Below are 17,196 nucleotides of genomic sequence, written 5' to 3'. Positions count from 1 at the left end.
TTGGGACTATGATTGTATGGAGTAAGTGACGGAGAGAGCTCTGTTAAGAGCGCAAAATCAATCCACTGCAAACATAAATCTCAGAGAGCTAAACTCGTGCGTTAATTCCTTCAATAAAAAGTATAAAAACCTACTTTCCTCAGCTTTTCAGGCATGAAATCTCCGAATATGGATGAGATTTAATATACGCTCTACATGGCTGTTCTATAAATATTAACGATATGATAACGGTTCTGATACCGAGGAAATCCAAATAAGGGATTATTTTGATCGTGTGAGGTAAAATGGATTTTATTACGAATCGGAATTTTAGGTAGAATAAAATGGCGTGGCGTTTAGGATAATGTCTACCGTTTAGGGCTAGTATTGGTACTTGATACTTTTTTTTTAATTTATGGACTAGCGCTTGGCTGCAATCAGACCTGCTAGCAAGAGATGATGCAGCCTAAGATGGAGCGCGCTTGCCTAGAAGTTGCCTATTCACTCTTGACTTGAGGTCACCCATGATACGTACAATTATGTAAATATAAGTAGTTTTAGTTACTTTGCGTATAGAAGGAGATCTCTCAAAGCTGGTAAGTAGATGGTACGAGTACCTATGTATCTGCGCATGAATACTGCGCTATATTACAGCGCGAAAATCAAAGTATAACTAAAGAACCAATAGCGTAGTTGTACAGACACCGCTGTCTTTAGACTATTAAATATGTAGGTAAATCGATAAATCAATAAATCGAATCGACATTTTTTTTAAAACTTTGATAAGTAGTTATGTTGGAAAACACAGACGAACGTGGGCCGTTATTTTATTTTATCTTAAGTAGGTAGATAAAATCTAAAAATCATTTTTAGTTATCAGCATTGGTAGATTTATTTGACGATTCAAAAGCATTTTGTAAAAATTAATTGAATACAAATCTTTCTATTTCTGTATACTATATTTGGAATAAGTATATAAGTAATAAAATACCTTTTTACCTTACTATCGCAATGGAATGACTGTTGAGCTTGCATAAATTTCGCTAAATTATTATCAGATTACCTCCTCAAGTTTCAAATCCATCTAGGGTCTCTAATTATGAGAAATTGGGTTCCGAAATCTGGGAACGACACGTAAGGGTAGGAAAGTCATTAACCCCCAACCCAAAAAGAGGGGTATTATAAGTTTGACGTGTGTATCTGTCTATGGCATCGTAGCTCCTAAACTAATGAACCAATTTTATTGAAAGTTATCAGCTCTTTTCTATAGTTTTCTTATAGAGCTTTTTGTGTCAAGGGTTTTTTAAATTTTAAGTTATGTCAAAATCTGTTCAGCGTTTGAGCTGTAAATGTGTAGATGGACGGATACACTTTTACATATACATATTATAATACTAGTTATAATATTAGTGTGAATGTATGGATTGTGCAAATAGGGTAACACGTTAAAAGTAAGTTTTCCAAGATATACCTACCTACTGTAGGTACATTTTCCATAAAAGGTACGAATAGAACACGCAATTTTATGTTGGAAAATTTCTATTTACGTAAACATAACATACTTTCTGTATTCATTATTATAGAAAAGATAGCATCGCAGACAAAAGGCTTTCATTTTCGGGTGAAATCCTTATAATTTATCGTTCGTTCTCATGATACAAAACAAAACAGACAATGTCAGCTCAGAAAATAATGTAAAATTAATTTAGCCTGAAATACAAGTAAGCGACGTCTCGTTTCCATTATTATTGTAATTAATTAGTTTCGTGATTGTTTTTGTTGTGAGAGTTAATTTTCGTAATTTCATAACAAGGGTTGGTCGAATATATTGGCGCTAACTAAGTTGTACACAATCTCTAAAGTTAAAACTTTTATAGGTATCACTACCCATATAAACTACTTTTATCCTGAAAAATGAAAGAGCTCTCACGAGATTATTAAAAATCCGAATCCACGTGGATTAAGTCACGGGTATCAGCTAGTAGCTTTATAATAAGTGTAAATTAAAAATTTATTACACTCCGGCAAGTGAAGGTTACAGTAACTAGAAAAGAGCTGATAACTTTCAAACGGCTGAACCGATTTTCTTCGATTATAGCTACACTCTCGATCAAGCCACCTTTCAAACAAAAAAACTAAATTAAAATCGGTTCATTAGTTTAGGAACTACGATGCCACAGACAGATACACACGTCAAACTTATAACACCCCTCTTTTTGGGTCGGGGGTTAAAATAGAAGTAAAATATGAAAGTAAAACATTTTTCTTACAATGATAAATCGTATCTACGTAGGTATTATAGATAAATATCTAGGTATGATTCAGAAAAATAAATTGTAAAAGTAAAGCAAATGGCAGAAAAGGGAAAAATTCTATGTAAGTTTTGCGCTTCATTAGTGCGCCCTATTTTCACACTTACATCTCAGACGGGCTGTAGCCTCATTTGAGATTTTTAGGGTTACGTACCTCAAAAGGAAAAACGGAACCTTTATAGGATCACTTTGTTGTCTGTCTGTCTGTCTGTCCGTCCGTCCGTCTATCGTATCTGTCAAGAAACCTATAGGATACTTCGAGCTGACCTAGAATCATGAAATTTGGCAGGTAAGTCTTACAGCACAAGTAAAGGAATAAATCTGAAAACCGTGAATTTGTGGTTACATCATTAAAAAAAATTAAAATGTGTTTCAATTTTCAAAATAAGATAACAGTGACTATACCAATCAATGAAAGTGCTTACCCTGTACATTCTAAAACAGATTTTATTTATTTTTGTGCATGATAGTTTTTTATATATCATGGCAAAATGTCGGAAGAAATACCCGAGTACGGAACCCGAGTGCGCGAGTCTGACTCGCACTTGGCCGGTTTTTTTAGCTCATAGAGAAGAATATAATGCATAAGTATTTGAATTTATTTCTACTACGTACCTACCTACCCTATGTTTAGCGTTTGAAAAGCTTCGAGTTTATGGTCTTCTCGTCGAAAATTGCTCAGTGCTTGAAGACCAAAGTCTTCGAACTAAGCGTGTTATCAGTGATAGCATACTCGTATGTATCTGAGATATGGTCGCTAATTATTATTGGGCCTTATAAGAAAGCTTGGAGTCAGTGGAGGGAGAGAGTTATGATTGTAATTTCTCTACGTTATCAAATAAGAAATGAGATTGCGTAGCTGAAGTGGCAATGGGCATGACGGATGTCAAGAAATTGATAGACCTTGGGGTCTCAAGGTACCAGAAAGGTGACTTCGCACCAGAAAGTTTTTGAATTTTCGGAATTGCACCATGTTTTTATTTTGCACATCTGATAGCGTTTTCCAGATGAATTTGGATGAGATTGGACGTGCAATTTTGATTCGAAATGTTACTTACTGTTGCCTATAATTTCGGGTAGGTATTTACAACTATCTTTATGCCAAAACTAGCTGATGCCCACGACTTCGTTCGCGTGGATGTAGTTTTTTTTTAAATCCCGTGGGAACTCTTTGATTTTCCGAGATAAAAAGTAGCCTATGTATCCAGAGTATAATTTATCTCCATTCTAAATTTCAGCCCAATCCGTCCAGTAGTTTTAGCGTGAAGGAGTAACAAACATACACACACACACACAAACACATACAAACTTTCCCCTTTATAATATTAGTGTGATGATCGGTTCAGCTGTGAAGGTACCTATCTAAAAAACGAGCCTATGGATAGTATGGAAGTATGGATGACTAGATGATATACTGCGACGTCGTCTGCGTGCTTTTAGGTTTAAAAATCTTGTTTATTTTCCGAGACAAAGAGAAGCCTATGTCCACCTCCGAGATTTCAAGCTATCTCTGTACCAAATTTTGTCATAATGAGTATAACAGGTGGACCTTAAAAAGGTAACAAGAAGGGACAGAAAGACCGACAGACAAATAGGAAGACAGACAGATACTGTATACAGAGAGACAGACAACTCTTTTAGAAAGGCTAACTATTATTACCGCGCGTGGACTACACAAATTCAAATCCCCATTTTAGTCAGTCAGTCAGTCAGTCAGTCAGCTTTTCCTTTTATATACTTAGATTACAATTAACAAACCACTATGTAGGCACTATACAAGTTAGCAACAATCTCAATCCATTTGCCTAATGATGGGCTTACTGTAATCTCTTTGGTACAAGTTTATTTGATCGGCTTAGTCACCTAGACTAGAGTTTCTAACTAAGCACTCCCAAACTACTCCTAAGTTTGTTTAACAGGGCTCTCTCCGTCACTCGCTTCATACAATCGTAGTTCCAATTTCATTTGAATATTAAGCAACCAAAGTCCATAAAATTTTGCAGACATATTCTAGAAACTAATATCTGTGTCTGTGGTGTTTAAGATTTTTCTAAAGATATGTAGTTTTAAAATTACAGGGGCTCAAAGATTTGTATGTAAATTTTTAAGACCGCGTAACTTTGAAACCGAATATTTTAACAGAAATCTGGAAAACCACAGACATAGATATTAGTTTCTAAAATATGTCTGCAAAGTTTCGTGGACTTTGGTTGCTTAATATTCAAATGAAATTGGAACTACGTTTGTATGAAGCGAGTGATGGAGAGAGTCCTGTTAACTCACATAACTCTATGTAGTCATTTAGTCGCAAAGTAGTCTTTGAGCAGCGCAGTGTACTTCAACCGGGCATACTTTGTGGACTACTAAATAAAACAATAAACTTTTGTAGGTACTTGTCCATTTTTTTTTTTTTTTTTTTTTTTTTTTTTTTCTCATTTAGAGAGCTGGGTCACTAGTGTGACCATGTGGCTCTGGTAGGTCCCTATTATTCTATTCTAACACTAACTAACATTATTCTAACTAATTTTATTCTAACACTTAAAACTATATCTACATACTATTTATTATCTATTAACTCTATGTCTTAAATTTTTACGGACCATCCTGTACAGATCTTTTGCTGCATCGGACGTTGGGTTTGTCAAAATAATATTGACGTGTCCCAACGTCCGGTCCAGCACTTCACTTCGGACACATTCCGTCAATATATGGTAAACGTCTTCCCTTGCACCTGGGCAGTCTGGGCAAAAAGGTGAAGATACTTTTTTTAGTAAAAATGCAAATTTGTTTAACGGAATGTGTCCGGAGCGAAGTCTGTACGAGATTACTAAGTCCTGCCGGCACAATTTATTACAGTCGTACATCCAAGATATATCACAGGGATTTACTCATGAAACAATTTGAATACAATAATATGTCGTTTATTTATTTTATAGGAATTTACTTTGCAAGCGTATATTGCTTGCATGTGTAATTTTATTCAATTTTATTATATCACTAGAGGATATCTGTGACTTCGTCCGCGTGGATTTAGATTTTTATAGATCCCGTGGGAACTGTTTGATTTTCGGGGATAAAAAGTTGCCTATTTCAATTACAAGGACGCAAGCTATTTCGGTACCAAATTTCATACAAATCGGATGGGTCTTTAGGAATCCCGCGGGAACTCTTTGATTTTCCGGGATAAGTAGATATTTGTTAGCTTAGGTACATCTATTAACCTTAATCTAGGTATATTAACTAGCTGCTAGATGATATTTTTTAATTCCCAACGCAGGAAAGCACAAAATACATTTTTTTTAATTTTATTTATTCGTAATAATTTATCATGTCTTTTACATTTTGTAGCTCGCCAAACTGGTGGGCCAGTTTGTTGGCGAGGTGACGCTCTTAATTTTATGTACATAACTTACTAACTGTAACAACTATATTTTTACATACATAATATAATTCTACCCGTATTCATTTCTCGTATCGCTGTATGCTTACCTGCTAATGTTTAAATCGTAAAATCCGCGTGTTTTAAACGTTTCAAATTAAAATACAGATTTCCCCAGCGGGTGGTGAAAATTTAGCGGCGAAATTCTGAAATATTTTATTTTCTTTGCAGGTGCCAGCGCGGGTAACTCGGGCGTATCGGTTTCAACACAGGTGAGATAAGAAATATTTTAAGCGCTAGTTAGTTCAGATTTGGCCTGGATTTTGCAAATTTTGCGTTGCAAATGAGAGAGAAATGAAATAGGAAATATTTTCCTACGCGTGGTAGTGTTGAGCAGAACATTTTGTACATGGCAAGAAATTATAAGAGCTGTTTAATTTTTCAAACGTAAGACGTCAATACGAACGAACGGCAAGCCGCGAAGGCATGACGATTCAACTACCTACATGACTTCGTCAAGGGCTGACTTGTATCCATTTTACATCCATATCTCATATCCAATAGTTATATTATCCATCCTTATTAATATTATAAATACGAAAGCGTGTCTGCCACTCTGTCTGTCTTTCCGTCTGCTAGTTTTTCCTGCCCCAACAGTTTAACAATTTTAATGAAAATTGGTTAGCTTGTAAGTGGCACGTTTTGAGGAATTTTACTTGGATTAATAAAGCCTTTGCTAATATTATTTCATTATCACCATCATCATCAACCATTCGCTAGCTCACCTAAGTAAGTAAGGGTCTCCTCTCGAACCAGAAAATTTTATCCATAGTCTGCCACGCTGGCTAAGTGCGGATTGGCAGACTTTACACCTTTTGAGAACATTATGGAGAACTCTGGTTTCCTTACGATGCGTTTCTTTATCGTTAAAGCATTTTTAAGTAATTGCTTGAAACACGCTTAGTTCCGAAAAGTTAGAGGTGTGTGCCCGGGATCGAACCCTCGACCTCTGGAGTAGGAAGCGGCCTTCTCAATCACGGCTCTGGCAATAATACCTACCTAAAACAATAAGGCACATTAAAGTTTATTAGAGTTCTTAAGTTTATATTCCAGAGTAAAAGCGTAGCACTGTTCCAGCTCCCTTGTGGACTAGAAATTAGAGGCCCCTCACAAAGGACAGGCTTCGTCAACTTTGCCTGCATTCTAAAACTACGCTAATATGAGCGTTGTGGCTCGTTTTGTGGAATTTCACTTGGATTAATTAAGTCTCTGTTAAGATTATCTCATTATGTTAGCTAATAGGTGCCTGCAGAGTCCTTAAATCATCAGTAATGTCATTAAATCTTTAAACTTAATATATTACAAATGCAGACATTCTGTGCTTGTATTATTGATACTTACTTACCCAATTTTCACTGAAATTTTTAACCAACTTTCAAATAGAAGACCCTATAGGATCACTTTGTTGTCTGTTTGTCTGTTTGTCTGTCTGTCTATCTGTCTTTGTCCGTCTATCCGTCGTGTCTGTCAAAAAACCTATGGGGTAGGTACTTCCCATTGGCCTACAATCATGAACTTTGCCAGGTAGGTAGGTCTTATAGCACAAGTAAAGGCAAAAATCCGAAGACCATGAAGTTGTGGTTACAACACAAAAAAAATGCGTTCAAGAAACAATTTATTTACTAAATCACATAGATGGCGCTGTCCGTCATTAAGTTGCAGTGTTCTACATAAAAGTGTTAGGTATAATATGTATTATCTTGTACGGAACGTATCGTGTGCGAGTCGGGCACCCCGTTTTTTTAATTTTTAAAAATCTAGTTTATGGTAACCTAATACGGTTGGATTGGCAATCTAATCTTTCCTTTGATATAAAATTCGATTAAATAACAAATGAGGAAATACTTTTCTGTTTATACCTGGCAACTCCATAGTTGCGCAGAGGGGTGAAAGTAGGCAACCTTTATTTTTTCAACTCCTTGGGGTTATAAAAGTCCGATAAAAGTCATGTGAAAATCGAAAACAGTATTATTAGTTATCAATATAACTCCGACGCCCCACAAAAAAGCCCTATTTTAAGCCTAAATAATGCTTTAATTAACTTGTCCAAAAAAGGAGACAAGAGAAGCCGAACAAAATAGTACCTGCAATATTTTGCCGTGGGGTCATTTATTTGCATTTGTCCCTGTTTTTCAAGTCCTAAAACACGGAGTCCGCCCAAATGCCTGAAGATTAACGAGACAGCTTACTAATACAGGGCAGGAAGAATGATTGCCCCGTTACAAGAGTCAGTCCACTCGTTTATTTTCAAACAATAGGGAAAATCTTAATATTAAAATAATTTGGAAAAGTTAGAAACAACAAAAAGGTAAAAAAAATTGACATCTTATTTTTAAACGGTTTTATTTGGCTTGCTTTGTTTGTCTTGTGTGTCAAATCAGGATAAGTCAAAATTGAAATAACCCCCGACACAAAAGCTCAATAAAAAAACTAGAAAAGAGCTGATAACTTTCAAACGGCTGAACCGATTTTCTTGAATTATAGCTAAGAACACTCTCGATCAAGCTACCTTTCAAACAAAAAAACTAAATTAAAATCGGTTTATTCTTTTAGGAGCTACGATGCCACAGACAGAGACACTGATACACAATTACACACGTCAAACTTATAACACCCCTCTAATTGGGTCGGGGCTTAAAAAGTAAGTATTACAATGAAAAACCTACATTAAAATTTGAGCAGTTCCAAATTTCGAACAAAATGAGTCAACTTTGATAATAATTATGTAAAAGTATGTAGAATGTATATAACCTATACCCAGCTGTAAAGTTATGAAATTCTAAATAGAAATAATATTAAGATCCGCTAATTTCAAAAACCGTGTAGGAAGGTGTTGCCGATTGTTATCAAATTAAACAAAAGAAAATTAAGTTAGGTAATATTTCTAGAACAGCTCGTAAAAAGCAGTGTAGGTAGGTATATGAAAAGAGGGAACTTTTCTCATTAAGTAGAATACGCAAACTTTACATATTTGGTACGGTTACGGTGTAAACTACTGTTTTGTTATCTTTGCGAGGAATAGCGATATAAAGTTGAACTTTATAGCTTTATTTAAGAAAACAATATGTTAAGTACCTATAGCTACATAGGTACTTTATTATCCAGTTCATTAAATAAGTTACCTACCTTGTATGCAATAACATATTATAGTAAATAAAATTACCTATTTTTAACCCTCGACCCAAAAAGAGGGGTGTTATAAGTTTGACGTGTCTATCTGTGTATCTGTCTGTGGCATCGTAGCGCCTAAACGAATGAACCGATTTTAATTTAGTTTTTTTTTTGTTTGAAAGGTGGCTTGATCGAGAGTGTTCTTAGCTATAATCCAAGAAAATTGGTTCAGCTGTTTGAAAGTTATCAGCTCTTTTCTAGTTACTGTAACCTTCACTTGTCGGGGGTGTTATAAATTTTTAATTTACACTTGTACTTATTTAACTACTAATGAAGTTCGCGACTTCGTCCATATCGATTTAGATTTTAAAAATCCCAAAGGAACTTCGATTTTCCGGGATGGAAAATAATCTATATATCCGATTTTCTATATTAATATATAGTACCCGTAAGTTCGTTTGCGTGGATTTAGGTTTTAAAAATCCAATGGAAATTCTTTGATTTTCCAGAATGAGAAGTATAAACAACAAACTATCTCTGTACCAAACCGATCAGTTAAACCGATGGTCCGTGAAAAACTTAAAGACAGACAGATACACTTTCGCATTTATAATGTTACTAGAGGATGCCCGCGGTTTCGCCCGCGTGGATTTCGATTTTTTAAAATCCTGAAAGAACTCTTTGATTTTCCGGGATAAAAAGTAGCCTATGTCCTTCCCCGGGATGTACCCCAAGTTTGTATAAAATTTCGGAAACGTAGCAGATAGACAGACAGACAGACACACTTTCGCATTTATAATATTAGTATGGATTAAGTTATTAGTATGGGTTATTGGTTGGTGATTTAATTTCGAATATAAAATGAATGAAGGATTTCAACACCCGCGCCGAATTTCTGTTCGAACACGTTAAATACTACGATTCAGTAGACAGACATGGAAAAGCTATTTCATTTCACTCGTGATACCTTTTAATAATCCTGACTCCTGGGGTTATCGTATACGAACTGGGTATAAAGTCATTTAGTATGGAAAATGGAAATTACCATTGATGTAGGAGGTATCTATGTGGGAATCAACTTACGGGCTTAACTTCGATAGATAGATAGATCGAAATCTTTATTGCACACAAAAAAACACATGTAAAGGAACACAACAAAGAAAGAAGAAAACAATCAATCAATCAATCAATTTATTTATTTGCTGATACAGGTTTTACAGGTGTAATTATAGAAATAGTCCAGCTGTATCACGCCAAGCTGGCATGCAAATACATTAATTAACAGAAAAAACAATTGTGTGCAAAGGCGGCCTTATTGCTTAGAGCAATCTCTACCAGTCTCTACCAATCTCTACCAATGTCTTACGGCCGTATTACTGTCTCACGTCATTTTACAATGATCTGATTGGTGGAACCTACACTATGCCTTCGAGTGCAATATGAGACCTCATAGTAACGTTTGTGAATACGGCTGTTAATGTTTTGTTCAGCAGTATTGTAGTATTTTTCTTGTCGATTGCAATTAAGCCTTTAACTGCAATCTCAACTGGTGATGATGGTGCAGTCTATAATGGAAGCGGGCTAACTTGGAAGGGGTATAATAATATTATAGTCTTATTAAACCCATACCTACCCCTTTGGTTTCTACAAGGCATCTTCTACATCGTACGGAACGTTAAATTGCTTTTCAGCACGGCTTTGTTGGCAGGGTGGTAACTAGCCACTAAGCATCAGACCAAGACAGGGAAAATTTTGATAATATAAAATTCCACTCCTGCCGGGAATCGAACCTAGGACCTCCCATTAATAGGACCATAGCACAGGATTCACTACAGCGTAGGGAGGTCATCAAAAGTCATATCTCTGCTATATTATATACGCTACCTCTCCCTCTCCCTCCCTCCCTCTCTCCTAACTCTCCCTAGTGATCTTTTCGTGTAGAAGAGCTCGCTATATAGCGATAAGACCGCCTTTTTGTACATTTTAAGTTTTCATACATATATGTATGTAATATATGTAATATATGTAGTACTGAATGTACTAATAGGTAATATAATAAACTTTTCTTGTACTAGGCGGACATAGCACACTCGGCGAAAGGCTACGAATCAGAGGATGAAAACGCGGGCAGAAAGCGGCAGAGGGCCAGCGACGACCGGCCAACCAGCAAGACCACGATGTACTCCAAACAGGTAATCACTTATCTTACACTTTTAGTGATTTATTATTTTACAAACCCGCATTGTATAGCGTGCAAAACTCGGGTTATGTCCTACCTACAACGCAGCATTGACTTCGAGTGATCAGTTTATGGACGTTCGTTGACCTCTAGCGTCAGTTAGACGTTTTATTTGCAATATATTGTGAACTTTTAAAAAGTACAGAATAAAAAAAACTCGTAGTTTTTTATGGTATCTTATGATTTATCATCAGTACTATCACCTGAACGAGCAATCGAGCGGCGATCTGATGTTCTGATTATGCCTTCCATCGACATTTGCAGCGTCAGAAACTCCGCCTATGTGTTGATATCCTTAACATCTATTCTTTTTATTATTTAAACTCTATTGATTCGCCTCTTAAATTCTATTGATTCGCCTCTTAAATAACTCCATAACAAAGTTTAGTGGAACACCAGCTACAGGAGTTGGTTCCACATTTGTATATAGGTATGAAGAGGAATGATCTGGCACAACGGGTGCCCTAAGTACAAGTATTCACGGCACCCAGACGATGGATTTGTTTTGGCCAACTTAGTTTTGGAGTCGTGCAATGCGGTTATGAAAAAGAGAAGGTGGTATTTAGTAGATCAAACAACTCTTCAAAACTGCATTTCCCCTTACAATAACTTAGGCACTAACCTTTGTGGTTACTGATTACTGAAAGATATATTGAACTAGCCGATGCCCGCGACTTCGCCCGCGTGGATTTAGGTTTTTTGAAATCCCGCGGGAACTCTTTGATTTTCCGGGACAAAAAGTAGCCTATGTGCTAATCCAGGATATTATCTATCTCCATTCTCAATTTCAGCCAAATCCGTCTAGTAGTTTTTGCGTGAAGGAGTAACAAACATACACACACACACACACACACACACACACACACACACACACACACACACACACATACAAACTTTCGCCTTTATAATATTAGTGTGATGTATTAGTTCACATTGTAGTCAGTCTACAAACACCTTAATATAATACTATCCAGAAAATAATAAAATATGATTTATGGATATTCTAGTATGGAAGACGTTATTCCATTATCGCGTGATATATAAACAGAACAGCCCATACAATTTTTTTGGCTTTCTGCTCTGTTTATAGGCGCTATCCATCAACCCCGTTCCTGGCGGTTGAGTAGCCGTGATTGAAGATGTTTGCTTTGTATTATCTTCCTCTATGAAAATATAAAAAGCTTACATACCTACTCTATAATATAAAATTCTATAGATTCCACTTCTGAAGAGCAATAAAAGAGCCCAAGGCAAGAGACCTGGCTCTAATTTTCTTGTGCCAAAAAAAGTTTTTTTAAAGTCTAAATATAAATAAATTTTTAATATGCGCTTTTGAATCGGCAGAATAATTCACCTCTGGTTCGGAATGCCGTTCCTACCGAGAAGAACCAGCAAGAAATTCGGCTATACAGCTTGCGCTTGACGATAATCATTCCTACCTTCAGGAAAGCAATGATGAGGTCTAAGTTGGAGCGTGCTTGCCTAGAAGATGCTTATTTACTCTTGCGTTGAAGTTGCTTAATGCTTAAGTTATACGTGGTGGGAAACAACTTAGCGGTTCGTATCAGAAACGTTGAGCAAAAACGTTTCGTGCAAGCAGATTGATGATTATGTAAATATGCAGAAATATTTGTTTTGCAGGAGTTCCGAGAGCAATACTGTATCAACAACAAGCAACTGGACCTGCTGGAACTGGAGAAGTCAAAGAAGGACAAGTTCCTCGGATGCCTGTCACAATACCACATCGAGAGTCCATGCTCGAGAAGCAACAGGTATAAAAAAAAATCTGTGAGTTCTGAGGACTAAAGACATATTATAAGAGCAGATGGTCTTCAGGCATGATCCAAGGAGCCATGGTGAACCATATGGCTTTATATGAGGAATAGCGGTATTGATTGCCGGCAGAGGTAGATAATTTTATGATTTCTAAATTGGCTTTAGTCTGGTCTGGTGAAAGGCTTCGGTTGTGGCTAGTTACCATCATATCGCCAAAGCGACCCGCTTGGCATTTCAGTAATTCTTCCCTTACGATGCTAGCCGCACGTAGAATCCGATTAGGGACATACATGTACACATAAGATGATTCCTTATCTTTGGGGGCATGGGTTTAACTCACAGATTGATAGTTTAATTAATAGGTATCACTAATTAACTGTTGAGAAAGCAAGATTTTACGTACTCTAAGTTCAGCACATTAATTCTGCTCTTAATTGCTTAGAGTTTCAGTGTTCACTGTAAATCTATCTGATTGTATCAATTATCAAAGACAAATTTAATTTGCTGAACAAGTTGTAAACAACAACCACCTTTTGATAAATTATTGTTCAAATACTCCCTAATTTTCCATGACCAAATGGATACAGGTATTCTAGTTATTAGATTCAGATCGCAGATCTACTTTTTAATCTACCAGAGGATGCCCGTGACTTCGTCCGCGTGGATTTAGGTTTTTAAAGATCCCGTGGGAACTGTTTGATTTTCCGGGATAAAAAGAAGCCTATGTCCGTCCCCGGGATATAAGCTAACCCTGTAACAAATTTCGTCAGAATCGGTTAAAATGTTGGGCCGTGAAAAGGTAGCAGACAGATAGACAGACAGACAGACACACTTTCGCATTTATAATATTAGTATGGATTCTCAAATGTGTTCGATTCCTCACGCCAACGTTGCCTTGGCCTGCCACGCCATGATAATTTTGGAGCATCTAGAAAAAGCAAATTTTGACCAATAGTTATCTCGTATGGCACGCAATGACCTACCTAGTACTTAGTACTTGCCAAGTATAGTACAGAACAGGTCCAGATGGCAATTGCGATATGAGGCGGGGGAACGCCCCGCACACCTGCACGTCACCCCGATTGCCAACTCAACCTGTCGCTAAAGTAGCCTAAGCAAAGTTTTACATCGCTATTTTCAAAACAAAATTGAAATTTACTATTTGTCGTAAAATTAATATCCGACCCTAAGAGTGCCTGGAAGAGATCAATGTTTTAGCCACCTATTGGTGGCTTTATTGCTAACATTAACATAACATAACATTAACATAACATAACAAAACATTGATCTCATTTACTATCTTGAACACTTTGTTTACTTTATTTGCCATGCTGTTGGTACAACAAAGAATATTTTATTTTTACCGTCCATCCAGATAGATATGGAAATTTTGTTTGCACAAAGCTTTGAATAATCCTAAAAGTTTTCACTTTTTCTCGTGATGAAACCTCCAAACTGAAAAAGATCTGGTAATATTTCTGCCTCAATGTACCGTTCAGTTTTTCATATTCAAGAGCGCAATAAAGTTTCGTGCGTGATAAAAAGTTCAATCAATCAACTTCTCGCTCTTCCAGTTATCAGTTTGGTCTATAAAAGCTCCGTTCTTGCATACAATATTAGTTTTATTGTCAACTCAGTGGTGTCCAGTCAGTGAACCTTAACTTGGTTAAGATTCTATTCTTGGCTATTCTAGATGAAATAATGTTTTGGTTTTATACCAATTTCTTACTTTAGTTAATTTACTCAATTCTAATGCTGCAGGATCATTAGCCATCTACACAAATGAAAAAATACACCAATTTTAATTGAATTTTGGTTAATTCCACTACCCCCTAACTTAAAGAGGTACCTTGACGTGAAGATTAAGGCTTATTTAACTGATATTTCCTATTTCAACTTAATTATAGATGCCATTAGAGTTAGAGACATTGCCTACAAAAACCACGAGAACAAACCAAAGTATAAGTAAAACCAAACTCAGTTCTTACGATTTTGTTTTCACATTATAATTATTTGGAATCTTTTATTTGTAAAGCTTGTTTTTAAAATAGCTTATAACGGTAATTTAAATTCCAATAATCAAATTAATCCAATTAAACGCTGTTCAGCTACGATTCGTCTTTTCGTTTTCTTTTGTTGCTACAATTAAATACTTGATTCCAACGAGTTGATTAGCGTTTTCCAGCTTAGCGGAGTTAATGTTTTATTCGAAAGGAAGTCATTTGTTGCGAGTTAGCGAGCGTTCTGATTAAATCGTGGCTATTGTTCAGACTTCAGGCGATTGCTCAACTCGTTTGCTGGAATCCTTAGCTAAATAATATTTTCCGTCTTTAATTTTTAACCTCCGACCCAAAAAGAGGGGTGTTATAAGTTTGACGTGTGTGTCTGTGTATCTGGCCGTGGCATCATGGCTCCTAAACTAATGAACCGATTTTAATTTAGTTTTTTTTTGTTTGAAAGGTGGCTTGATCGAGAGTGTTCTTAGCTATAATTCAAGAAAATCGGTTCAGCCGTTTGAAAGTTATCAGCTCTTTTCTAGTTACTGTAACCTTCACTTGTCGGGGGTGTTATAAATTTTTAATTTACACTTGTCCATAGACTTACATGATTTGTGTATTTTGTTATATTATATAGTTTTGTACTGATACATTTACGAATCAGAATAAATAATTATTGAATGCAATGTGTATCTTAACTATTGAGAAATAGCTAAAATTGCAATGCAACTCGCGCGTTATCTATTGCCTTGGTAGTTCTGTGTTAGAAATATTTTCGAAAATCCTAACAACGACTATACAAAGCTTTAACTCAATCTGATGAATAATGTGCGAATGCATAAGTAGGTCACGAACAGACTGACAAACATTAATTTTCACACCTATTAAAACTGTTACATATGACGATAAAACGTTATTGCTAACCTAACCTTATTGTACAAGTTATTCCTTATGAAATGGAGTCAAGAAGACTAGCTGCATTTACACATTAAACAGCCAGGTTGATTCTTTGCTAAAAATTGGACCAGCTTTTTCTTCTTTACCACAAGAAGAAACTGCGACGAAATATCTTTGCACTAGAACTCCGTCGCCCATTGTACTTATCTGTCGAAGCTTTTAACTACATCCGTAGTTGAAAATTGTTAGCCTCAAGTCAACAATCAATCGCTCTAAAACATTTTATCTGTCACTCCAAGGATAGATAGGGCCTAAGGGGCTAAAGAGATAAGGGAAGGGATCATCGAATTAAACGGTTTTCGTCCCGCATCTCTTTTGTGTTTTGTCTTCCTTTGTATATCTATTAACTACTTGTTTAGCGTTTAGCATCCAAGACAATGTTTTATTCCAAAGGGAAAAGTCATTTATTGGAGACAGCGAAGGGCCGAGGGCTGTGTTAATGACACCCAAGGTTTAGTTAGCTAAGCGGGGCTTTGATTAAATTTTCAACTCATTTGGTTAAGTGCTTTCCATGGGATGTTGTTGAGAGATAAGTCTAGCAATTAAACTAGATTATTGACCAAAATTGGCTTCACTGTTATTAAGAGGGTCTCTCCGTCACTCGCTCCATACAAATGTAATTCGTCTCTCATTTGAAATACTCACCAATCATACTCAATGGAATTTTGTAGAAACGTTCCGGGAACTAATATCTATGCCTGTGGTTTTCCAGATTTCCGTTAAAATATTCGGTTTCAAAGTTACGCGGTCTTAAAAATTCACATACAAATCTTTGAGCCCCTTAATTTTAAAACTACATATTTTTAGAAAAATCTAAAACACCACAGGCACAGATATTAGTTTCTAAAATATGTCTGCAAAATTTCATGGACTTTGGTTGCTTAATATTCAAATGAAATTGGGACTACGATTGTATGGAGTAAGTGACGGGGAGAGCCCTGTTAACGTATTTTCGCGCAGAAAGACAAAGTAAAGACGTGAAGTACTGCCATATTTTAAGCTTTAGTACCTATTACAACTAACTTACCTATCTACAAAGCTTACTTTTTAACTTAGTTTACTATCATCAAGTTTATGACAAAATAATGGAGACACTATGATAAATAAGGTAATTATCCACTTCATATAATATTATTCTCATAACAATAATACCTAGTGTATACATTTTTTGTCTCGTGGCTTCATTTTTAATTCTTGTGGAGCAATTACATTAGCAAATTTCGCAAAATATGCTACCCAAATTTTCCTCTGTAAGATAAATGACTTTGTTGATTTAATTAAAAGAAAAAAGCCCTAAACGTATTGCGTCTGGCCTCTAAGTAGATTTCGTCAGTGAATGGGCCCTCGGAATGGCTTAAGGTAACAAATTGAGCATTTTATTATTCG

General features: G+C 36.0%; 1 protein-coding gene across 8 annotated transcripts in view; it reads left to right on the top strand.

Annotated features, from left to right (window-relative positions):
- Positions 1 to 17,196, top strand: part of LOC123873499 — a 227,360-nt gene that overhangs the window by 179,639 nt on the left and 30,525 nt on the right. For 7 of the 8 annotated variants that reach the window (XM_045918333.1, XM_045918336.1, XM_045918335.1 and 4 more), the window contains exons 2-4: positions 5,902 to 5,942; positions 10,917 to 11,033; positions 12,722 to 12,852. In XM_045918333.1, the coding sequence (XP_045774289.1) occupies positions 5,902 to 5,942; positions 10,917 to 11,033; positions 12,722 to 12,852 (289 nt within the window). Of the gene's footprint in view, positions 1 to 5,814; positions 5,820 to 5,901; positions 5,943 to 10,916; positions 11,034 to 12,721; positions 12,853 to 17,196 lie in introns of those variants that run through there. The other variant, XM_045918337.1, reaches the window with a different exon arrangement.

Source organism: Maniola jurtina, chromosome 17 (genome assembly GCF_905333055.1).
Source record: "Maniola jurtina chromosome 17, ilManJurt1.1, whole genome shotgun sequence".
Taxonomy (NCBI): domain Eukaryota; kingdom Metazoa; phylum Arthropoda; class Insecta; order Lepidoptera; family Nymphalidae; genus Maniola; species Maniola jurtina.
Note: the sequence above shows the minus strand (reverse complement) of the source record. Positions and strands in the feature narration are given on the sequence as shown.